General features: G+C 37.1%; 1 protein-coding gene across 4 annotated transcripts; it reads right to left on the reverse strand.

The window, feature by feature from the left end:
- Positions 1–673: 673 nt before the first annotated feature.
- PRPF4B (pre-mRNA processing factor 4B) lies at positions 674–25,737 on the reverse strand. Of its 4 annotated transcripts, XR_007888585.1 has the most exons (18): positions 25,666–25,737; positions 20,689–21,882; positions 17,800–17,973; positions 17,386–17,541; positions 16,664–16,745; positions 14,918–15,128; positions 12,462–12,535; positions 10,884–10,974; positions 10,353–10,500; positions 8,979–9,116; positions 7,694–7,847; positions 6,625–6,739; positions 5,989–6,140; positions 5,379–5,465; positions 3,936–4,711; positions 3,380–3,425; positions 2,771–2,856; positions 674–1,958 (listed from the first exon to the last, which is right to left on the reverse strand). XR_007888585.1 is itself a non-coding variant. In XM_051610358.1 (15 exons), exons 1-15 carry the CDS (start codon positions 25,701–25,703, stop codon positions 4,508–4,510), a joined length of 3,018 nt encoding a protein of 1,005 aa, XP_051466318.1. In that variant the 5' UTR covers positions 25,704–25,737; the 3' UTR covers positions 3,172–4,507. The 4 variants fall into 4 exon arrangements, 1 of the variants encoding a protein (XP_051466318.1); XR_007888586.1 differs by having other exon boundaries at positions 674–2,854; XR_007888584.1 differs by having other exon boundaries at positions 674–2,856; positions 3,380–4,711.
- Between the last annotated feature and the right edge of the window lie 65 nt (positions 25,738–25,802).

Raw genomic sequence — 25,802 nt, forward strand, 5'->3', positions numbered from 1 at the left:
AAAAAATCAAGTGTTTAAGACAGAATAATTGAGACAATGAAGGATTTGAAAAGGTGTATCACGGAAGCAAGGTCCAAGCTTGTAATTCAGATAAAGAAATAATTTGTCAGAAGTTTAAGTTATTTAAGCATTTAGATAAATCTAATTTGTGGAAGTCTAGAAGACATGGTTGATAGCTTCATTTCTGTATCCACATAGTAACAAACATAGTTTAATAATCTGATATATAATTAAGTGAAAATACACATTCCATGCTGCTTCTCCCATTTGACTAGCTTAAATTTTTCCTTATAAAGATTAATCTACAAATACATTTGTTTTCCTTTCATTGTAATACAATTTAATTCTTTCATCCCCTACCTCAAACAGGCTAGCACATCCCTATAGAAGGTAAAATAAGGTATGGGGAAAATTCAGAGTGAAAGCCACATGAATTCTTTGGTGCTGACAGGGCTTCCAAAACCAGGGGAGAGAAAATTTAACAAAAGACAACATCTCCATTTTCCACATACTCAGGACAACTTTTTCACAGGTTCTATAACGCCTCTGATACCTCAGCAGACAACCCCATTCAAAGAACTACACTTTTTTCTTAGCATATTTAAAAATTGTTTGTGTATTTAGAAGCTGTGCAGGATGATATCTGTAAACACAACAGAAGACAGGACACAAGTAAGTTTTAAGTGTACTTTATTAATTTCAAGGAATTGTCACCTCCCAATATCCTCCACCCAAGTTACAGTTTTACACATACTGTAGAAGATGGCTCTATCTCCAGTAGTATTACCGACTGGTCTGCCTTCCGTGCACAGGTCAATATACACATAAAGATTCTTCAGAGGTTTAATGCCACTTACCCTATGTATGGAGATAAAGCATTATTAAAAGGGTTTTAAAGGAACCATTAATATTCTATCAAAACCTCTCAAACAGTTTTTAAATTTTTAAATTATATTAGTATACACCAAGCTAATAAAAACACATTCTAACTGCGTGAGGCTGGTATCTTGGTTTTTTTTTCCTGAATGCTTGGCAAACTAAGTGTGTTAAATGTAAAGCTCCTCATCACCATGAGGGAGAAGGAAACAGAAAATAGCACAGCAGATTACTGTCTGTAATGTAGGACATCAGGTGAAGATACAAATTACATCTTCCTGTATAAGAGGAAAAGAAATTATCCTCCCTCTTAGATCAGCTGAGAAATATTTCAACAAGACTCAGTTGCACAGCTATTCTGTTTGCCCCAAGCTGTAATAGCTGGAATTCATCTGACAGCAGTGGCACTAACAGCTACTCTGCTCTCCTCAAGAGACCACAGGCTCTACTGAGACAAGTACCACCTAAAACTGGAGAGGTTCCTTAACACTGTCAAAAAGCCCTCAATTCCAGAGGCTTCTGAAGCCAGAACTAAAGATTTAATTTTTTTTTTTTTTTTTTTTGCCAAAAAGTATCAGCTGAAACTCACACTGGACTAAGGACTGAAATACACTTGTTAGTGTACGTATAGTCTACGTATCAACAGTAAAGTTTGACAATTAAATAACCAACCTGCTGAAGTTAAAAAAAAACAAAAACACATCATCTGCTTAATTATTTACTAGTTACAACACAGATTTTAACCAAACAGAATGGCAGGTTTTTCCCTAAATTTCATAGGCATAATACTATAATTATTTTAAGAAAACTGTGTTTAAACAGTAATGCTTATTTACCTACATTTAATCCAAGTAAAAATATCTCTTGAATTGGAAACAAAAAAGCACATCTATGTAAGAAGTTCTATTACAGTAAGTTTCAGAAATTATCAGCACTGCAGCAGTGTTAATCAATTCTAAACTGGAATGCTGGAAACCGAAAGATTAAGACAGAACTACATGAAGAGTATTTTTCGTATCTTTTATAGGACAGAAACCTTTGTTCATGTCTTCTGGTAGCCATCATCTTCTTTTGAGCTGCACCTACAACACAAAGAACAAGTAAACGAGCAACTTTACGCTTCTCCAGAATAGCTTAAAACAGTTCTGTAGGCATTTAGGGGCATCTTTTCTACTGCTTTGTTTCTGCATCACCAACTCATTGCATTGTTTCATATTCCTACTTAAAGCACAAAGCAACAGAAAGACTAAGCTATCACTACCTCTGTGTAAAATTGCCCTAAGTGCTGCCTGTCATGTGAAGGTACAAGTTAGCTTCTCTATTTGACTAGCAAGGAACTAGTCTTTCATTAAATACGAAAGCTAATTTTAAAAATTTCCTCTGTGAACAAAATACCTTAATAAGCGAAAGTAAGGCAAGATTTTTTAAAAATAAAGAATTTTACATTATCAATTGAGAAGAGACAGGTTGAAGGTTCCAAATAGGCATTCAAAACCACCCATCTCCTGCTTGTTTTCGTAGTTAGTTCATTACATCTCCTCGGTGGGGTATTCCCCACCAGCAGAATGACTGCTTTGTGTCATTTTTCCATTCTTGAGTGCACTAAGAGTGCATGACTGTTGCCATTATGTACCTAGATGGATACAAAAACCCTTCTTAGTTCAAAGAAGTATTATAAAGTATGTGAAACCAGTGGGGTTTTCACAGCTTTTCAGAATATATTAATAAAAAGGAAAAGATGAAGCTCTTAACATTGTCAAAGAGAACACTAAAACAGCAGGATGGACCTGAAAAGTTTTATTTTGGTTGCCTCACGCTGTATAACCAATTCAAATGTTTCAAGCTGTTTTAACTTGTTGCTAAATGTTTATCTACACATGCTGTCAGAAATAACCTTGTTAGGAAGGTGAAGTTGGTGTCTCAGCAAATCAGACCCATGGAGTAGGCGTTGAGTGGCCTGTGACTCGCTTTCCTTTTTCTCTTTCAGCACCATCAAAAGGAAAAGTGAGAAAAACAGCACAAACATTAGTTAAAGCCTGAATTTAATCCCATGTCCTACAGGAATAATTTCATTACAATGAAAGCAGACAGACAGTATCTGTAGGGCTTTTTGCTTTGTTTTTGTTTAAGCAGTGATAATTATATATCTAATTAACGTAGCCTATAGCTCTCCCAAAGATCATAGCGTTTAATAATCCCTTTAATTAAATGATTACTAGGAAATGCAGGGGAGGTTCTTACAAATTACCTGATTTACCATCACTGAAGACAGATTCTTTTAAAAATGGCTACAAATGCCTTGTTCACAAAAGACTTTATTATCTAATGATGCATACTGAAAACATACAGAAATCTGCATGGTCCACTTTACATGCAGCAGAACAATCTTCACTTTACAATAAGTAAGTGTCAACTGTTTTATGCATGAGACAACACTTTAAAGTCACATTTCTTAAAGAAAAGCCTCATTTACAAAAGAAATAAAAGGTAAAGAAGCAATTACCGCTTTTAAAAAGCAGCTGCTTTGTTCAAGAGTGGAAGGTTTATGCCTGTATTGAAAGACAACATGATCACAAATAATGAAAACAATGAACAAATGAAACACTTTTAGCATAAAGCAGTACACTTTCAAAATGACATACAAATAGTTAAAAATTTCGTTATGTTGTCTATCCTTTAGATATAAGGTCTTTCGAATGAGATCCCAACGTATGTAATTACGAAATGAAAACTCTTCCTTTAGTACTGGTTTCTATGTCATAGTGAACTGTATTTAACAAAATGTATACAAAGTCTATAGCAAGTTGATTAAAAAAATTAAAGTAATAAGAAACAGTACACTGAAGGCGCTCTATCCATCAAGTGCGCACTCTCCAAATTTTAAATGTGATGAACAGAACAGAAGTTGTAACTATGCCACGGTCGCAATGCCAGAAAAGAAAACAAGACCATTTCTCAAACATGCAGGGAATTCTGCCACAACGCTATTGTCTCTCATTTGTCAGTTGTTCCAGTAAAATAACAGCTTAAACACCGGTGATGTTGATGGGTTAGCTTACCTTCAGTGTACTGAAAGTTGTACACAACCTGCTTTAAAAGAGGAGACCATCCCTGCGGGCAGGCTCAAGAAGGAACAGACCCCCTTCGGCACTGACTACACCAAGGGCATGCTGCTGTGGCCTGCACACACACACCTAGGAAAATGTGAATATAAACAGCATTTATGCTGGCCATTTTTTAAAGACAAAAATGAAGCCAAGTCTGCTAAAAACAAATCAACCACCCAGTATTACTGCTCTTTTTTTTTTTTCCTTTCTTTTTTTTTTATAACAGATGCTTTTTTTCTTTTTATAATATATACGAACTGCAACCATATACATTAGCATTGTACTTCTGTGCAGTCTTGGCAATTAAAACAGTTCTACAGTGAAAATTTTCACGTAAGACACAAAACAGAATTACTCTAACATTTCTAAAAGAAATATCAGCCTTGTTGTTAATTCAAATGTATCATTTCTTCCTCAACTTTGCAGGGGAAATATTTATGTTTTATATACATTAATAACTCCTGTGAAATTTCTTCAGTCTTTGTATCTTAATTACTCAAACCCTTTGAACTTCTTCATCTGGTTTAGATTTTTTCCTGGATGAAGGCATGCTGCAGAGCCTGGTTGATGCTAATCCGTTTAGCTGGGTCTAACATTAGAATCTGGTCCAACAAGTCCTTTAGCTGGTGTACTTTTTTACGCTGGTCTTCAGGGAGTCGTTGGCACCCAATCAAGTCTGCTAACAGGTCCTTGGTTGGATTAATGGTGCTCATAACAGTAACTTTCTCCTACAAATGAAAAAATGGCAACCTTGTAGAACAGAAGTCAGGCACAAAACCCCTACCCCTTTCGAAGAGCTTCAACAACAACTTTAGTGATCTCACATCTGATTGGCAATGCCTTCATCACCATATGGCCTCATAAATCCTCATGCAGGCACAAAGAGTGACAATTAACACTCAGGGGCAGGCCAGGACGCATCTTTTGCTAACATCAGGAGCACACATGAACCTAACCGTCCCAGTTAACTGAGAACATCAAAATTCCATGTGGAAACTTCCCGTATCTGACCACTAGTTCTGTGGTTCTTGAAAAATATACTATGTTAAAGTGATACCAAAAGTAACAGAGACCACCTACAACATAAGCAAATCATACTGAAACTCAACATCCTCTATAATGAAGGCAGAATTTCTTTTACTAGTAATTTAGGGGATAGATTATGTGGAGATACCCTGTATACCTACCAAGATGAAACAGATTTCTTTTAAGCATGTTCCTAAATAATAAGAAAAACTGCTGTTGCCAGTTTATAACTAGGTAGCCTGTCCATTTTGCTGCAAAAAGGGCATTGTAATAGTTTATAAGATATTATTTTTAACGCAGATGCCAAGACCACAGTAGTAAGAAAGCTTGGAAAAAAGTAATAGATTAGTTGACACATAAAAGACTTACCCTTTCTGTCACTTTATCTACTTCTATATACATAAAGTTGAGATTTTGATCAAAGTGCTGGTCTTTGAACACACCTTTTCGAATCATCTGGAAAACAAGGGAGAGGCAAGAGTTTCAGGCAAGCTCCCCGTGTCTTATAATTTCTACAATTAGCATCAATGTCTACAAAGATATTGCAACATGAATAATTTTATACTAATGAAAAATACAGGCTATTTTGATTTATAATATCAAAATGACAGTAAGAAGTGTCTAGACTGAATAAAAAATACAGTTCAAACCAGCTGAAAAAGGACACGTATCTTCCATTGACTTACTTTTTTTTTTCAGGACAGTGCTTAGAAGGTTTCTGCTTTCACTTTATACTTAGTCTATGAAAAAGAAGCTGTATAATTTCACTTCGTAAGATTTTAAATCAGTATAGATTATAGAGTGATATCTGATATTTACTTGCTGTTAAAAGAAGGTGTATATGATAAGAAATAGAATTCAGGGAGAAAAAAAAGTATGTTCTACTGTTTGTTACAGTAGATATTTCAGATATTCATAGATATCCATTCAGATAGATGTTTCAGATATTCATTAAAAATCCTGTATTTATTTTTCTTACCTTGTTTGGCATCTTTCCTTTGAGATCCATGGCTAGTTTCAACATATGGTTATTGGTTTTGCCAGGAAAGAGTATTTTTCCTGTATAAAGTTCATATAATGTGCAGCCTACAGACCACATATCTATACCATAGTCATAGATTTTTCCTATAACTGAAACAGAGCAATTCCAGTTAATTCCATAGAGGCAGCCTTAAATGATATATCACAAAACCAGACAGATGATAAAATACTGATTATGAAACTCTATTGGTGCTCTTCCTCTTAGGAATAAGAAGTCACCAGAGAAGGATGCAAGCCCTTTAATTTTTATAGCATCCCTTATTGTAGAAAGGCAGGATTTTACCTAACTGATCAGCTTGAATTAAGTTAGTAAAAACCAAGTCAGAACAATACCTCTAAATTAAAACATAACCATAACCAATCAGAATGACTTCTCCCTGTCCTCACTGAGCTGACCACCAATACACATGAAGAGTCACACAAGCATGCTTTCAAAGTCTGAATTGTCATCATTTCCACAGTGATGTTTTTGCTAAGACCAAACAGAGTAAATTTTAAGTCAAATTCTCATTTGCTAGCACTGGAATATCCTGCCACTGCTTAAGATACATGTAGCCAAGCCAAATGTACTTACTGATTTCTGGAGCTCGATAAAATCTACTAACTAGATAGGGTGTGATGTCATTATCTGCAACATGTGAAGCTGATCCAAAATCGCAAAGTTTTAATATTGTTTTGGACTCATTCACCTGAAAGTTAAACACAAAATCCATTAGCACTATTTGTAGACAGAATGACTAGTAGCATTATGAAAGTAACAAGACATCGGAGTCAGGGATAAAAAGTATTCAGCCTCTGAGTTCTTCCCATATTTCAATCCTCCCTCTCTGTATTCTAAGGGAGCTGTAAAACTTTCTTAAATTGAAAGTGACAGTTAATGTCTTCAGATCCTACAAAAATACAAAAAAGGTCAGTTTCACATACTTTTCCCTTACCAAATATCCTTGGTTGACCTGAATTTCATTTCAGATACTGAAATTGTATCAGTTAAGATTTCCAACTCTAGTATCCAGAGTGCCAGTCACAAAACAGCATATTATTCATGTGCCTCATGCTTATACACTAGATTTTACTGCTGTGATGGCAAGAAGAGAACACTTGAAATAAAATTAAAATCTAAGTTTGTCACCACCAAGAAAACCAAAGGAAAAATGCCCGATTCCTCTGATGTAGCTCTCACTGTCTGCTAACCAGAATATTTATTTGAAACAGAAAATAAAAAGGCATTAAGGGCTTTTTCTCATTATCTTGTTCACATCAATGGAATCTCCATCCAGACTCAAAACAAGCTACTTCCACTTTGCAGAAAAACAGGAACACTTTACAACTACTGATGGAAAAAGTCCCCAGATTTCTCCTAAGAAAGGATACTACTGTCTTTGGAAGATCTGCTTTCTAAAACGATACAAATGGATGCAAGTTTGTTTGAGAAAGATCGTACTAAAGAAGATTTCATTTAGATGCTGGGTTGTATTTCTTATTATTTATAGCAAGATAGCATTTTAAATCAAAACATGAATCCTTAACATTTTCAGTTTAATTAAATTTTTACTTCACCTAAACTAACAGAGTGATACTAATTTCAAATACTTAATTTTACACCATAGACTATGCAAAATAAGTTTAATTTGTTTATTACTTACCAAAATATTGTCTGGTTTAATGTCTGCATGTAGGATATTGCATCTTTTAAGAAGTTTCAAAGCCAGGAACAACTGCTGGCTGTAGGAACGCACAGCTTTAATATGGAGTCCAACATCTTTCCCATACTTTTTCAACACCTCTCGTAAATTCATACTGTTAAAATAAAGGGAGAAAAGAAATAACAGAAAAGAGCTTAAGGAAAAATATAGTGGCCTCCTAAACCGTAAGACAAACTCGAATAAACCATTTAGCTTTAGACTTTTTAGAGTAAAGCAGCATTCAATTTAACATATATTCCATTCTGTTGGCTACAGCAATGAAACAAAACTGCTGGTGAATCAGATCTGTCCTACACTGAATAATTACTTACTATCTTGGACTTATTTAGTTCAGAATACAATTTTTAGTCAAGATTAATTTAAGAGGATTTATTTGCACATGAACAGAATTTTCTTAAGAACTGTACTGCTTTTGTACTTATTTACTGAAGAAATAAGGTATGCAAAAGATTTAACTTGATGAGGTGATTTTTTTAATGACTTAAACAACAAATAAAAATACCACAATTCCAGGACATAAACGTAATTGCATATAAATACTGTACAAGTGTGTTATAGAAACACAGTGCTACATAAGAAAATAGTTTGTTGTATGGCTTATTGATGAAAATATAACAATGATTTTATAAAATTTGCATTCCTTCAGCATGTAACTTATCTTCATCTTTAATATGGCAAAAATTAAAACACGACAAAGTTTAAGAATATGAACAACTGGTGTCTCTAAGCAGGAATGGGAACTGAAGCAATTAATATATCAAGATTTATCACAAAACTGTGTCTACAATTAATCTATAAGAAAAGCCTAATTATCTCTTCCTTAAATTGTTATATATGTAGTCTTCAGATAATATACAGCATTTGCTGAACCTCTCTGGGAATGCATTCTCATCCAAAGAATGATGAAAACCAATAACAAGATTTTGACGCACATGAAATAGATCTTCAACAGGAGCACTGGTGAGGTTAACCATCTTTAATAATATATTATTTGATTTCAAATACTGTCCAGGCAGAAAGTTCATGATGCTTAAGTAAATCACAAATAGTTTAGTAGTCTGTGGATTTGTGACTCAAGTGAATTTTAATTTTTTTTTAAGTTCCTTACATTCTTGAATCTTGGCTACAGAACAAGGTATAAAAACAATAGCCAAAACCAGAAAGGTAAAGATCATGCAGTAGTACTTTACTTTTTACAGAGAACTCCTAACACTTGTTATCTTACCTGAGTGGCTCAAACACCAGACAGAGATGTTGTTTGTGGTAGAAATGCCTGAACAACCGTAGACAGTGAAATTTATCATCAGGATCTGCATCATTGAGCTTCTTCAAAAATTCCAGTTCTTTTAGGCCAGTTTTTTGCCTGAAAACAAATATTACTAGATTAAAAAAACACACAACCAAAAAAAACCCAGTGAAATTGTAGTACTTTTTAAAATCTAAACATTCACTTGCATGGTTATAATTACCAGGAAATAAGAAATGTCTTTTCCTTTTCTTAATGTACCATGGCTTTCAAAAATCACAACAGCAGTTTGCTGTCACCGTCTACACACCAAGTAAGTTCCTTTAATTCTGTGATTCTTCACTGCACCATTGTAACCTACTTATCCTCTCCTCCCCCCTCCCAGTTGCATGTAGAGTTAAAATTAGATTTCGTCCTGTAATATGATACTTCAGTATCAAACAACACTCACTTGAGAAATGCTTGTTGGTCTTTTTTTTACTTAAACACATACATTATTATAAGTTTTAATCTGAACTGACTATAGAGTCAAGTACACACCCAAACATCTGTATGACATACCAAACTGAAATAGCTTATCACTTCCCCTTTTTCCAGATACATATTAATATAACTTGAATAACCCAGTTAAAACACATAGCAAGACAACTTTTAAAAATTCTAGGGTAAAATGCATGGAAATACTTGAAGTTGTCTTTAATAAAAGAGGACATAGAATAGAATACATGACCGTAGAAATACTGCAGCAGATACTGAAAACAAGTATTATAGACAAGTTCTCAAATAGTAGTAGTTTAATAGATCACATTTGTTTATGTTCACTCATTCTGAAAGACCTCAAATTTTCTTTCTTTCAACAGAGAGAATGCTATCTCTTCTTATGTATCTTATATACATGCAAACACATAGAAAACATACAAAAATAATTCCTGTATGGAGGTCTTTTTGTAAGTTGCAGACAACCAATCAGGATCTAACCCACAGTGTGCCAAATTGATTTGGTCCATCAAACCAGAATTTTTAGTCCATGACTCCCATCTCAAGAATTTCTAGGGCCAGACAGGCCTTATAATTACTGTAACCTTGTTCCTTGCTACCACTGTTCCCTGCAGTTTTGCAAATGAGAAAGTGCCTGATGAAAATGCAAGTACCCTTCTCCTGTGATAGCTGTACAGAAGTGTGGATACATTGTCCTCAAGGGTTTCCCATTATCTGGCTCATATTAGCAGAAAAGGCAGGAATCACAGCTGTAATCTGCTACTTTGCTTGAAACAAAGGGAGATTCAAATCACATCATGAAAAGCTTTCAACTGTTACATATGCTTTAATATTATTAAATAAAATATTACTTACATAAGTTCATTGTTCCTGATGATTTTAACTGCTACTTCTTGGTTGGCTCTTGCCATGTCCCTGGCTCGCACTACGTTACTGAAGACTCCCTGACCAGTGTAACCATAGACATTGTAACGTTTATCTAGAACTTCACCTATATTAACACCTGAAGGATGAAATCAAGCAATTTAGAGTTATTAATGACACACATAATAAAGCCTTTTATGAAAAATCAACCATTCTGTATAATTCAGAAAAACACGGTAAACAAGATAATCACTTAATTCCATAGTCTACAACGTTTTGTAGCAATTAGCTCTGTGGAAATTATGGGGCACACACTGTGACTCTCTAAGTCTGAAGCCTTTTCTTAACTGCACTTAAAACCTGCGTGCTCATTTCATCCTTTACATTACACACACTGCGTGGGAACTATGTTGGTGCATTTACATCAGAATAACATTTCAGTACTTTTTTTAGCATGAGGATCTTTTACCCATTCAGCACCTTTGTTCTAGCTGTCCTTGCAAATCAACAAATACCACTTACGGTAATAGCCTTCGGCATCAGTCCAGTTATCCCTGAGATTGGGGTTTTCTTTGAAGTCTTTTCCAAACCCAGCAGCCCTTAGACGAGCACTCTAAAATAAAAAGAAAAGTAACAGCTTTGCCTGCGTGCCCTATGTTTCTCCCTAATGTTTACTTACCAAAAGCCCTTTCTTTTTCCCTTCTGGAACACTGTTCCTCTCCACAATACAAACACACTTATCGTGTAGGAGAGAGAAACTTCTGCACACAAAATGTTATTTACATAGCAGTATCTAAGGACTGATGCAAGGAAAAAGGATGGGAACGACCAATAAACTATTATTAAACATAAATGGGCAAAGTCTTCATTCATGTCCACAAGGACTTTATACAAGTCATGTTAGAATGCACATTTTGGACCTTCTGAAGACGGCTTTTTACATACAGTATGTTTGTATTAAAAAAAAAAATATTTGCAAGGAAAATGTAACTGTTTAAGCCTTAAAATTCTGCTCATGCAGTGTCACTTCACAGATTTCATATTAATATATTTATGATAATAAAATTATTACAATTGCCGTTGACATCTGTTATCAGATTTGGAAGTATATTACCACAAATTCATATCTGTGAGTAGTAAAGAATTATCTTCAATTGAACAACAGTTTCTGGAAGGGGGAACAGCTCACACACAAGCCATTTAAATCCCTACTTGTGACTTAGAAGTTTTTAAAAGCACTCCCCATCCTTCGCTATCCTTCAAGTATTTAACTTTTTCCAGGTCAAAGGGACTTCTAATTTATTTATTTTTTACATTATTATTACCAGCATTACTAGAGTGACACCATGGCAGCCTTTTGTCACCAATGCTTCTTTCACAACTAACAGAACAAGGTCTGCCATAAAGAAAAATTAACTAGAGAATTTCTAAACTAAGAAGAAAGTTGTTGCCTTATTTCTCAGTGCTGTTCATCAGCAACAATGAGATACATTTACAGCGAATGGCAACTAAAGTCTCAAAACTAGTCACTGGACTGCTTAGATTTGAAGGCAATTACAGCACATTTGGACAAAAGCTGCTGGAATAGTGCAAAAGTAAAACCAGAAAATGTTTCTCTTCCTGAGAAAAAAATACAAACACCCCAACCACCAAACAAACCACCACATTACTCCAACACAGCATCATTAGCAAATTAAAATATCTTACACAAACACTTTTTAGTTAACCTTATAAGTACCTTTGAAAAAAGCACATTTAGAACAGTGCACCATGGTAACATTAACATAAACATTCACTTAGGAATAGATTTGTTACTGGGTGTCATTATATATATAGATAATATGTATATTCAAACAGCAGGTGAATTCCCTAATTGCTTACTCTGGGTAAAGCTCCCACTAATTTCCGTAGGTTTTCTTTCACTCAAATACTAAATAAGAACTTCCTTGCCTTGGTTGATCAAAAGGTTTAGACCATACCATGCACTCAGTAACACATGCTTTTACAAATCAAAGTTCCCACAAACCTCAAGCAGCAGTAACTCTCTAAAAAATATCAAGCCAAAAAAATTCATGCATTTGAACTCCAAGAATTACCTACATCAAAGTATGCAGCGAACATATCATCTGATTCTGTGAACATATCAGGAGCTAGCAGTTTCTTCTGAGCTGAACCTTAAAATAAAATTTAGATTACTCAACATGAAAAAGAAGACAAACTCTGTTACCAGCATCATTTGTTACTTGGTATCTTTATAATATAATCTAAGATCAGTAAGTTGACAAACAGGTAACTCTACTCATGTTTCTAGCAAACACAATTTTACATTTTAGAAATACAAAACTCAGATTGGGCAAGTTCTTAAAATCACTAAAAAATTTACACCTCCTTGAAAAATCAAGTCTAATAGCTTTAAAACCACTCACACAGCAGAAAGAAAAAAGTACATACTTACATGATCCCTACAGATAATTACTATATATGTGTAAAAAGAAACATAAAATGCCTGTGTATCACGCTTTTGATACACATGTTCAGGCTCTTCTGCTAATCACAAGGTGGTTTACTAAAAAACAAAGCTGTAAAGCCCAGAAGTTATTTCTCTGGAAAGTGTTTTCTTCAACCCTGCCAAAAAGGACCTTTCGTGTAGCTTTTAGTCAAAGACAATGTTAACTATTATGTTTAAGAGAAACATTTGCAATGTGGGCAAGATGATCCCTTTCTCACCTTTTAATGATCTTTAAAGTCCCAAAGACATTTTACTTGGTTGATAAGATAAAAGCAAAGAAAATTAAATTAAGTACATGTTAGTGAGAGCAAGTAAACTTCATACTATTTCATAACACATATTACAGTAGCATCCCTTCATGATCATGGTAAATCACAGACACTCCCTTTAGGGTTTTAAGCAATGGAGAAAGATAAATGCTTAAGCTCAGATGCTTCATGTCTCATGATACATATAGCTGACCACTTCCATATAAAATAGCTAGACTGAAATATTCTGGTTTCAGGGTCAAAATCTTGTCCATCATTCTGACACCATTGTTTTGAGACATGGACACTTCCAGCAACTTCCTCAAATTTTCTTCTTAGTTCCAGTTACTGACACTTGTACTGGGCTACAATGAGTTAATAAGTAGTTCCTGGGCAACTTACTATCCTGCCTCTAATAAATAAAAACCGGCTCTTACAAAAAGAGATGACCCACTACTTACACCCGTTGTTACAGCCACCAACAACCCAGAACTCTATGAGTATATGAGAATTCTCAGATTTGAGTGTAATAAACCTTTTCATATCTTAAAAATGTCTACACAGTTAACTGTTTCTATTTTATACTCTACTGGACAAAATTAGAAAGCAGTACACGCCTCTGACAGCAAGGGAAAAAGATACTGTCTTTTAGAAGACTAAGGCTAGAGCTGTGGTATGCAAAGAGAGTAAAGTTTGTAAGTGTTCCTTCCACCTACGTTCAGGAGAACAATCTGAAAACATACTGCCCAAGGGAACACCAGGACAAAGCACAGAGCAGCACGCCAGTCCTAAAGAAATGCAGCTTTGATACTTCAAAGAGAAGTATCCACTAGAAGGTAGCATATTTAGCCCCCGAGGATACATCTAGTGCTTGACATGAAATACAAGCTAACTCCAACTACTTCCAGCAGGGTTGAGCAGGTTTCACAGCCCTTGTTAAAGAGAGTGCTGGTGCAATTAAACTGTAAAGGGAACTAGCTCAATTATGTCCACACAACAACTAGTCACACCTTTTGACTACCAGGAAGATGTACACTAATCCACTTTCAACAGACAAAAATAACCAACCAACCCAAAACAAGTCCTCCCAGACTTTCAATATTACAGGCAGCACCAAGAGATGCTCTATGGTCCACTTGTCACAGCAGGTACTTTTCAAGTTGTATGCCAAGATATATTTAATTTCAGTGTTGTTGTACAATAGATTATGTGCAGGGAAGAAGAGGAGGAAATAGGCATTTCTTCAGCAAGAACTTATTCCACTAAAATGTTTTTACCATCAATTACTCTGAAAAGCCTTCATCATTCTAATTTACTACACACCCACCTATATTATTCCCACACAGTGGCTTTGACCAAAAAAACCAAAATGGACCAAAGGGGTATGGTTTCCAATGCATCCCAAAATAAAGACTAGGACTATATTAAGCTTCTAAGAAACCAACATGTGTAAGTGAGATGAAAAATTTGGAAGTTAAAAAGGGTGATTCTTAACTATAAAGACACACATCCTTATTTGCTCTTCCAAATTTACAGAATGAATGTTCTTAAGAATTATCAGAAATACACAGAGCATGGTCCATTCATACCATCCTCCTCAATGAGCAAGCTTTATTTTAATGTTACGTGTTAAGATCTATAATATTCATGGAAACATTCTCAAATTCTATCAAAAAAATCAATCTACTTCCAAGTCTGAGAGCATATAAGAAACTAAGCAGGATGTTTCTTTTGTAGTGCTCTGCTTAGGAGATGAGCTTTCATAAATTGTGCTATACAGTGAATTTTCAGATTCTTACCATTATTCTGCTCAACTGTCATGAGGTTGTGCTTGGCTTTTACTGATGCCTCAAATGTATCCACATTTTCCCGTTCATACTCCTTAACATCAGCAGCTACTCTTTCTAGGATGTCATCTGGCGAATTTGAGCGACTACGAGTACTACTTTGAGGACTGCTTGGTTCAGATGGTACAGATATATTGCTGTCTTCTGTCTGGCCTTTGTATTTCTAAAAGGAAATTGAATTATTAATCTCACTATCACAGTGTATCACATTTTAAACATTTTTATACTCTTGCTTTCAACAGTTTGTGCTAAACCTTAATCTTTGCTTTCCATAGCCACCTACAACTCTGATGGCAACATATTTGCAGAATGGGATAACTCATTTTGTCACAATGCACCACAGCCCCGTTCATAAAAGAAGACTGAAAAATTCATATGTGCCCTTTAGGCTTTTACATTCCGGTAAAAACCTATTACTGTTGAAGATTATTTTGTTCTGTGTGACAAAACATGAGTACCAACAGATTTACTACTAAAGCATTCTAGCACAATAGTTGTGAAATAAGGTCTTTAAGGAAAAATTTATTATCTTACATCCTAGAATCTCCTACATTTTTATTAGCGTTATGGTACAGAAAAGCAGGTTTTAGATTCAGATTTTTTATTTGAATTGGAAACCCCGTTCATTCATTCATTCTTGTCGAAAAAATTCCAGATGCACTAAAGTTCAAGATAAAACCTTAACAATTTTTTTTTTTTAACTTAGGTAGTATGAAATGTATACACTATAAAAATGTTTCTTGTATACACGTCACTTCAAAAAGAAGTTAAAAATCAAACCGAATCAATGCTGACACCACTCACTTATCAAGGTCAAAGTATTCAATAACACAAGTAGAGGTTTCCTATTTAGAGAAAGCAGCTCTGTAATTTACTTCCTGCATGGACCAACGACAGGTGTTAACTGGCCTTTAAAAGTAATACACTTCATCTGGTTTTACTCAGTCATAGCTCTGAAGGATATTACAACGGGTTTTGCATAAAAGTCAAATGATGAACAGTATCTTGTAACCAGCACATTGTAACCAGCATTTTCATAACTAAATATTTAGTAAATATGCTACAGCATTTTGCCTACTATGTCCTGTGTGCCAAATCCCAACTTTATTTAAATATACCAAGCTTTTGCTGCAGAAAGAATTCCCTTTAGCCAGAACTCCCTTTCAGTGGCCTCAATCACCTACTACCTGTCACTACCAGGAATAAGAAGTCCATGCCTTTAAAGTCACACATGTAACTGAACACAGTATCTACCTTCACAAAGAGGAAACTCATGTCAGTGGCTTTATGAAGGTTTGGAAACGGACAAGGACAACTTTTATTTAAACAAACTGACCAGTTAGGTTAACTGATTTGTAACTTAATGTTAAAATGACATTATGCTATCAGTGGTGCAGCTACAAAGAAAACCTTCAGATTAAGATAATTTAAAAACCTTTTTTAAGATGTCACAGGACTGTCAGAGAATGTTTAACCGTATCACAAAAACAACTTATAGAAAAGTTGCTTCTTAAAAGCAATGCTGTTGCAATATAAGTGCAAAGTTTAAATGACACTAATATTGACAATGAATTAATTGGAAAAAATATAGTAGTTAATTACTATCGTAATGTAGGAGTATGCTAAGAGACTTTATCACATTTTACACTAAAGCATAAAATAAGTTTCTGTAACCCACATGATAATATAACTGTGTACCTGAACAATTGCTTGCCGCTGTAACCTTCTTTGTCTTATCTCTGCTTCTTCATCCTCTTCTTCCAAATCAAAGTCTTCAAGACTAGAAAAATACAATTACTTGCTATAGAACATCAAAATCATAAGAGTAACTACCAAATTTTACCAAATACAGTTCTTTGACATAGAAAGCATGCAATATATTAAACAACAGCTGTTCAACTGACTCAGAAAGAAAAGATTAAATCCCAGTGTATGTGTTTACATCTTCTTACAAAGAACAGTTCTCCTTTGGTATCTCTCTAGGACTTAGATCATTCTTCCTTGATAATTTGATTAAGAATGCATACTCTTGTGCAATTGGATTAAGTGGATATTTAGCAATTATAAAATAATTTGCAGATGGCAATTAATCCTTTCAGCTGTTTTTCCTCAAGCAATAAGCTTGAGGACACGGACCAATTATTTTTACCAGATACTGATCCAGTAGAACTTAGAAACCAAACAACGTATCATCCCCTCAAGTATGCCCACTAGCCAATACATCTTGTTTTTTCTTGCATACTCCAAAGTTTTCCATATCAACCCAACAGTAATTTGTCAAGATCAGAAGTACTAAAACATGATAAAGGTTTTAGATAACAGTCCAAAAACCACAGCATGAAGATACATGTCTGCTCATTCTCCTTATCCGGGCATCTGCATTTTTAGATAATCAGTGCAAGTTAGAAATTAATTCTTACTTTTCATCCGATGAAGACTCCTGTTCAGCTTTCATACCCTCAGAAAGACTACCTTTAAATTTGTCTTCTTTAACTTTGCTTCTGCTCCTACGTCTATGGCCACCACGTGACCTGGACCTCCTTCGAAGGCGAGATCTACTTCTTCGGCCTCTATCCCTGGTAACAATAAGAGGGGGTTTGTTTTGGTTTGATTTTTCTCAAGAAAAGAAGGAAAACCTATTCACAAAACATAAAGGTACAGAACGACTCCAGAATTGGAACGATTGCATTTATGGAGGACAAAATGAATTCAACTATGCTAGCACACTTAAATGTGGACCAAAAAATGCATCATCCTTTTACACATAAGATAGTAATATTTATTATTTTAGTAATATTTTACAAAATATGTTTTAAAATGCAGCATGTCCTTACCTCCTCCGAGGAGACCTGCTCCGCCTTCTTGGAGATCGGCTACGCCGAAGTGGTGAACGAGATCTCCTTCTAATGGGGGTTCGAGACCTTCTTCTGGATGGAGACCACCTACTGGGTGGGCTAACATCTTTTGATCTCTCACGTCTAGACAAAATATCATCTCTGGTCCGTGTTCTTAAAATAGAGGAAGAGAATGGTAGTAAATCAGGAGCAAGCTGAAAGCAAATACCAATTCATTTTAAGAGCTCACTTTAAAATCTTACTGCAGGTGAGGGACCAGCAGACGGGCTTTCTGAGGAAAGGATGAGTAACTGTGCTGCAGAGCTGGCTGCCCTGCTTGCCCACCCTGAGAAATATATGCCCATACACAGGCCTAGTTCAGGACAACTCTGGAAATGGAGCTTGTTAACCACTATCACTAAGCAAAGAGAGACTTTAAAACAAAGCTTCTGTTACAGTCTTACATAAACAGTGGCCTGTTCTCATGTTTATCAGAAACAGTACTTAAACAATAAATAAAACCTCAAAACTGATTCCTGGGAATTTTCTCAGCAACTTTACAACACAGTACTGAAATTTAGGGCCATGCTACTCCACAGCAATTACTTTAATGTCTATTTCAATTAGGGCACAAGAATTCAATGGCTTCAGTACTTCACAAACTCTTAACACAGCAGCTGAAAACTAAAATTATTAATCAAGATGTAGACTAACCCTCCTCAAATTAAAAAAATAATTTAAGTTTGGCATCGTATACTATTCAAAATTTGTTCCTTCTCGTCTATACAGATTCACAATTATTTGAGAAAAAAATAATCCTTGCTGGGACAACTACAATAAGAAGCTTAATTGTACTCCACAACAGCAAGACCTCAATCAAAAATTGGAAAGGACAGAAGTTAAAAATACTTGACAACTATTTGGCAAGAGAAATTCTTGCAAAGTATTTCCACACCACTGTCCAAAGAAAGCATTGCTACTCTATTTCTTCCCCTACGCTTCCTTTTTTTTTTTCTTTAAAAATCAAAGGAGGACAAATTATTTCAGGTGTTTTCTCATCAACGAACAAAATTTCTTTGATCTGAAAGAATAATTCTATTGTGCAACAGTTTTTTGTTTGTTTAGAGACTGTTACATCAGCTTCTGTTACCTTAGCTAGGTATAATGACCAGGCATACAGAACTGATGCAAAATAGTGGACAGTGGGACAGAAAAAAACATTTATGCACACACAGGGGTACTGACAGTTTCTACAAGAAATTACTGTAGACTCAAATGCTGGAGCAGTCCGGTCCTTTTAACCCATTTAATTTATGTTATGTTCTTGTGAACAATATTACAAAAAAAAAACCACAGGATGAACAGACAGTTCCAGATTTCCTGGCTAACAAAGTGGTTGTACTGCCAAAACCCAATACAGGTAACTAAAAATTTTAAATCAGTTCAGGGGTCACAGGGATAAAAAGCAGAAGCTGCTAAAGAGTTCATAGTAACGTAATGAGTAACTTCAGTCAAAGACCTGAGAAGTATTTTACACAATACAAACACTGGAAACAAACATGAAAAATAAAATGAACAGGAATTATTTTTTGGTTAAAACTGCTCATTAAAGCTCCTGCAATTCTCTGGCAGCCTCAGTAATCACAGGTAGTTAAAGCTGCAACATAGACTGAGTTAGTTCAGGATGTCCCACAATTTGTGCTGAGTTGCATATATTTAAAGCAGAAAAGATTTCTTAGTTGTACAACACTCACATGCTGCTCACCAGTGTTACAGAAGTTTGATTTTTATAGCAAAACTATAGACACGTGCACCTCTTGAAAGCAATAAGATAAACTGCTAGCATTTACAATAGTTGTTTAATCTGGTTAACACCACTGGGGCCAACATCCAAGGTACCTGCAGTATTGCTAAACTGTAGTAGAGATAAATAAACTGATGTGACTGTAGAAGATACCCCAGATACTTAAATCCAGAGTAACCTTCAGTGATGCAAGCAGAAAAACTTTCACCTTTATTAGGTGCTTGTTTACTGAGCTAGAGCTTTGTGGTTCAAAGACATGGTTTGAAATTCATACTTCTATGTTCTTAATTCTTGGAGTGGGTGAAACAAAACTCCATGATAACGTTTGAAATTATTCATTATCCAAAAGTAATGATGAACTCTTCTGTCTGTTGAAGTTCTTACATTTAATGAATTAACTTCCAAAAATTTATACACCTATGCTTGGGAACTTATCATTCAGGCCTAATCAGCTTCAGAGAAAGCAATGCTAATAATTATCATCTCATAATTTATATTAAACCTCAAGGTAACTGCTTTCATAAGCTAAATTGTCTTAAAAAAAAAAGTTAAGACTAAAAATTAATTTTAAAAATTCAAGACTTTCTCCTTTAAGTGCATGCAAAGTATGGTAATGATATACAACAAACCAATAATGAAGCAACACGACCATATCCCTAGCAAATGAAAAATACAAAAAAAAAATTAAGAAAAAAATTACTGTGAGAAGGACATACTAGTGTAAAAGATTTGGTTACATTCCCTAAAGCAACAGAACTAAGAAACAAAAGAGAAGCCAAATTCTGAATCTAACTGAATCATGAAAAAGGAGATCCTGAGCTACAGAACTTGTTCCCAGTGATGGTGTGAACAGCAAACAACTCAGCACTTCAACAATGAAAGCTGAGTTTGTATGTGTGACAGCTAGGGTGGGGAGGCAAGATTTTTAAAAACCTGAATATATACAAAGAAAACTCATAACACACAATCCGATTACCTTTTAAAATAGCTATTTTCACAATAAAGCAAAGTGATAAACATCAAACAAGAAGACAGTTAATCCTGTAATGCATTTTTGTGATGGTTCATTACATCTTTTAAGTTACCTGGGAGAAGAAAGACGCCGCCTTTCTGATTCTCTTCTTTTCCTTTCTGCAGACCTACTCCTCACTCTTCTAACTGGAGACCGGGTTCGAGAGGGTGATTTACTCTGTTTAGATCTACGATCATTAAAGAGAGGCGATCTGCTTCTTCTTGACTTCTCACGTTGTTTGGGAGATAAGCTTCTTCCTTTTGGGCTACGTCCAGGTCGTCTAGGGGACCTGTTTTCTTTCCCTGAAGAAGCATCTTTAGAAGGAGATTTAATTGGCTTTTTTTCTTTGTCAGTCTCTGATCTCCTAGGTTTTCTATCTTTGGACCGTGATCTTCTATCTTTGGATTTGCTTCTTAGTTCTATTGGAGATTTAGATTTTCTACCACGATCTCTACTTTTGTTTTCATTTACAACTGGAGACTTTCTGCGATCTCTTGACTTACTTTTATCATCAGCCTTAGTTCTGTCCTCTGGGGGAGACTTAGATTTTCTGTTTTTCTCCTGAGATCGCCTTTTGAGCATTGGAGACCTGGATTTTCTTGTCTGATCTTGAGATTTACTTCTCTTGTAAGGGCTTTTGGATTTCCTCCTCTCTTTCGACTTGCTTCTAGTTGTCTTCTCTTTGATTCCATCAACTCCTACCTTGCCTTTCTTTTTGTCAGATCTGTGCCTAGTCCTTTCTTTTGATTCACTCTTACTTCCTTTCTTGGAACTAGTTTTATTGTCCACAGGTTCTAGTTTCCCCTTAGTGTTTGACTTAGCTGTAGCTTTTGTTCCATTTCGTACTTTTTCATTAATCTCCCCCTCCTCTTCAGATCCTGACTCATAACCTTGTAATATTAATCCCATCCCAGACTGGACTTTTCCTTCCATTAATTCATTTTCAAGCTCAGCTTTCAATAATGCTCTTTGTTTCTCCAAGTCTTCCAGAGGAGCTAAAAAATCAATTTTAGTTCTTTTAGCTGGTCCATCTTCCTTGTCAGAGGCATCAGCTACCTCTTTCCGTTTATGTTTCTTATGTTTGTGTCTGTGTTTATGTTTTTTGTCCTTATCTTCTTCTGAAGAATGTTTATGTTTCTTGTGTTTACTTCGGTGTTTGTGTTTCTTTTTTTTGTGCCGGCTGTGCTTGTTCTGAGGTTGGTCTGCCTCTGATACTTCCCCATTTTCTTCATTTACACTTTTCTCAGATGCATCAGCATCCTCAACCCTGCAAAAAATAAAAACTACAGATCAGTACTATCAACTCACTGTAGTCCTTCATCTTCTGTTGACAGTCATTTTCATGATTGAAAGTAACTGGCATTTAATTACCTTTGAAGGATTAAAAATGTACGACTCATGTAACTAAGTTATAGCAGCAGATACACCTCCTCACAACCAGACAGCTATGATGTGAAAAAGAAATACTACAGAAAGAAGACACCGAATGCAGTAACAAAACAAATAATGGATAAATCAATGCTTATGCTTCTAGGTTCAATATTGACGATACCTGCTAACAGTACACAACAGTGCTGCACATTTATACATCCTGACAGTCCATCATCTATCTTATCTGCTGTTCCACTCTGATACCTAACCAGAGCTATGCCTTTTGAAAGTCTTTTCAAATGACAGAACAGTTATGCTCTGAAGATCAAAACTTATTTCAAGGGATGACACCGACCACCTAATGGAACCAGCTTGCAAAATCTCACACAGAGTCAACTGATTCTCTTAACTACTATTTCTTTCTTTCAGTGTACACACCTGTTAGAAAATCAAGAACTGTTCTTCTCATGCATTTAGATTATTTATGGAATACCGGGAACACTACTGAGGAACAGGATAAATTAAGGAAGTCTAATTTCAGAAAAGCTTAGTATACAGCAGACTATCAAGCCTCCTAAGAAAGATGGAAACTTTAGACCTGTAAAATGACATTGGCCAAAAAAAGCAGAAAATAAGTCTACAGCAGGTTATTAAAATTATGTACAGTGTTGGGTTTGTTTGGTTTTGTGTTTTTTTTAATAATTTCAACTAGCTAATCACAGCAACAAGCAATTAGTGTACTTCATAACTTCAAAAATTAAAAAAATTAAGTCTTGACATTATTCATTCACTTCTATTATCTTTCTTTCCAAAACTAGTTTACAAATAAATTTACAGCATTTAGCAAATACCTCATGATCTCCTACAGAGTATCAATTAAGTTACTGTCTGTGGCAAGATGGATATTTACCTTTTGAAAACTGTTTCCAAATATTATAGGTACTAGAGGTCACCCTTCTACAAACTCACCCCATCTAAGCTACACTTTCAGAATTTACTACGTAACACTTTAATAACCTAAGTATAGTTCTCTCTGTATCTCAAGTCTCATTCATTGAAAGGAAATACCCTAAACATGATGCTCAGGAGGGCAAGGGGGATGTTAGCAGAAGTAGAGGGATGTATTACAAATTCTAATAGTTTCATACAACAGATGTTTCTGAAGAATATGATCGATGATCCAGTAGAATAAATATATTAGAGGTATTCTAAGCCAAGCCTAGAGGATGGCACTTCACTAGAAATTATATTAGTGTCTTCCTCATTACAGACACAGTGCAGTTACTGATTCTCTCCTGCTTGAGTTAATGCAAATTCTTGTACTAGTAAGTAATCCAGACTTTTCTGCAATATACACTAAAATTGTTTGCTAAAACCATTAACACTTTGGTACTCTGAAATGGGAAGACTCCTGAGGGAAGAGATTGTTAAAAATAAGTAATATCCTGAGACTTAAGTCAGAATGCTTTATGTTTTTTCTTCTCTGTCTTTCCCACTACCTCTGTTTCCTCAAAGCCCGTAGAAAGAATTGCTTCATTACTTCCTCCGAATGCCCCACACCATTATAACAACAGAATACCAGAAAGAAAGATGATAGGCTGCCTTAAAATTAATTTGCTTTATCTTGTATTTGGCACAACAGACACAAAAAAGAAGTAGTATTACATGTATACTTTTCAACTTGGATTTGCAATCCATAGCAAGTATGTCAAGTGATATAAATCGGCTAAGGGGCAGAGAAATGTCAAAAGGAGAATTTTAAAGGAATTATGCATCTTCCAATATTTCTTTTAGTTGGATACAGGAACACTGCATAAGTCCTTGATAACACATGAATGGTACTTCAATACACTATTAAAATATTGCAGAAAAACAAAAATCACATCAATTCAAGCTCCTCCAGATTTAAGTCTTCCTCCTCTAATAGAAAGTGAAACTGAAATCTATAAGGCAGTTATTTCTTTATTTTAATGTTCAGTAATAACCTCACCTTACGTTCTGTAAAATCAAGCTGGTAGAAGAGGTGCCAGATGAGACACAGTATATACAATACATTTAAGTATCTCAAAGTTTATTACATACAAGAATCTTTATTTCAAGTACCTAAATCAAAACATGGATAAAAACATGCATTTAAATTTAATTTAAATGCTTCTGAGGTGTAACGACAGGGATGAGAAACCTTTTAAGATTTCAGAAGGTGATGATGCAGATGGGTAACTGCATATTTAGGTGCTAAGGGTTTTAACTACAGAATTGTGACCAGATCTTGTTCTAGCCCCACTTTTTCTTACTTCTGAATTAAAGAAGGACGACAGGAAGTTCATGAAGACTTGCAAAGATACTTCGCCTTTCACTTCTTTTCCTAAACTCAGGCTTCCCAACATCAGTTTTAAACTAACTGTTCTTAATTATGTTTCTCTACACAATACTAAATACTCTTCTTCATGCGCTTATGTATTTTACATGGTTCACATGTACATCCACTCCTCCTTGTGCTCACCTTTTTCCTACTCTCACGAGTAAAAAAAACTTTAAAAAGTCTCAAAACGCTACTTTTAAAGGGAGAAAAAAAAAATACAGTAAGTAGATTACACTGCGAAAATTCTTTTATAGGGAAAAGCAGCAGTGAAGTAGGCATTAGGTTGGTTGTCAACTAGGGGAAAAAGTTCCACAGAGGAAAGCGTTCCCGAACTCGGGAGCACGGACAAAACCTCACGGCGCTAACGGGGACGCCAGAAAAAACGCACCCCCGGAGCCCCCGCTTCGCCGGGGAGGCGGCAGCTCCATCCTCGCTTCCCAACGGGAGCCGGGAGTTGCCAGTCATGTCGCGGGCTGGAAGGAGGGGCTGGCGGCAACAAATCGCTTTTTGCTTCCAGCAGCACAGGCGCTTTTCCTAACGCGAGAGCGCCCGGGACCCGGGGGAGGTGGGCTCGCCGCGGGGCGGGCACGCCGGCGGGGCAGCCCGGAGGAGCCGCGGGTCAGGCTCCGGTTACCCCCCCTGGCCCCCCCCCCGCCTCGCCGGTGCGGGGAGGCCTCGCTCGGGCAGAGAGAGCCGCGGCCCGCAAGGAGGAGGGGGAGGGCGGGATCCCCGGGAGCGCCAGCCCGGGCTGCGCCTCAGGGATGCCCGAGCCGGGCCCGGGAGAGCAGCGGCCTCGTAGCCTCATAGCCACGCGGAGGAAGAGGATCCCCCCCCCCCCCCGCACACACACCGCTCCCCTTCCCGGGGAGGGAAGGGCAGGAGGTGCGGGAGCGGAGGGGGCCGCACCGGAGCTCTTCCCCGCCCCCCCCCCGCGGCGGGAAGGCGCACGCGGGACGGAGAGCACGCGCCCGCCGGTCCCGCCGCCGCTCCCCCTCCCCCCGCCCGGCCCGCGGCCTCCTCCCGCCGCCCGCTCCCCCGGCCCTGCCGCTCCCCCAGCCGGCAGCGGGCAGCTCCCGCCGCCCGGCCCCGCGGGGACGCCGCGCCTCGCGGCGGGCAGGCCGGCCCGCGGCTCCGCTGGTAACCCCTCTGCCCCGGAGCGGCCGCCTTCCCCCAGCTCCCTCCTCCTCCTCCTCTCCCCTCGCCACCTCCGCCCGGGCCGCACCGCGTCCTCCCCGCGCCCGCGCTTCTCCCCGCTCCGCCCGCCTCCCTCTCTCCCCGAGGCGCTGCGGACGAGGGGCTCCCCGGCCGCGCTCTTACTCGGGCGCTCGCTGCTCGGGCTCCGCCGCGGCGGCCATTTTGAACTTCCCAACTCCTTCGCTGCCGCCGCCGCCGCCGCCGGGGGGGGGGGAGGCGGGGGGGGACGCGGGGCCGCGGCGCAGGCGCGGCTGGGGGGG

This window comes from Apus apus, chromosome 2 (genome assembly GCF_020740795.1).
Source record: "Apus apus isolate bApuApu2 chromosome 2, bApuApu2.pri.cur, whole genome shotgun sequence".
Lineage (NCBI taxonomy): Eukaryota > Metazoa > Chordata > Aves > Apodiformes > Apodidae > Apus > Apus apus.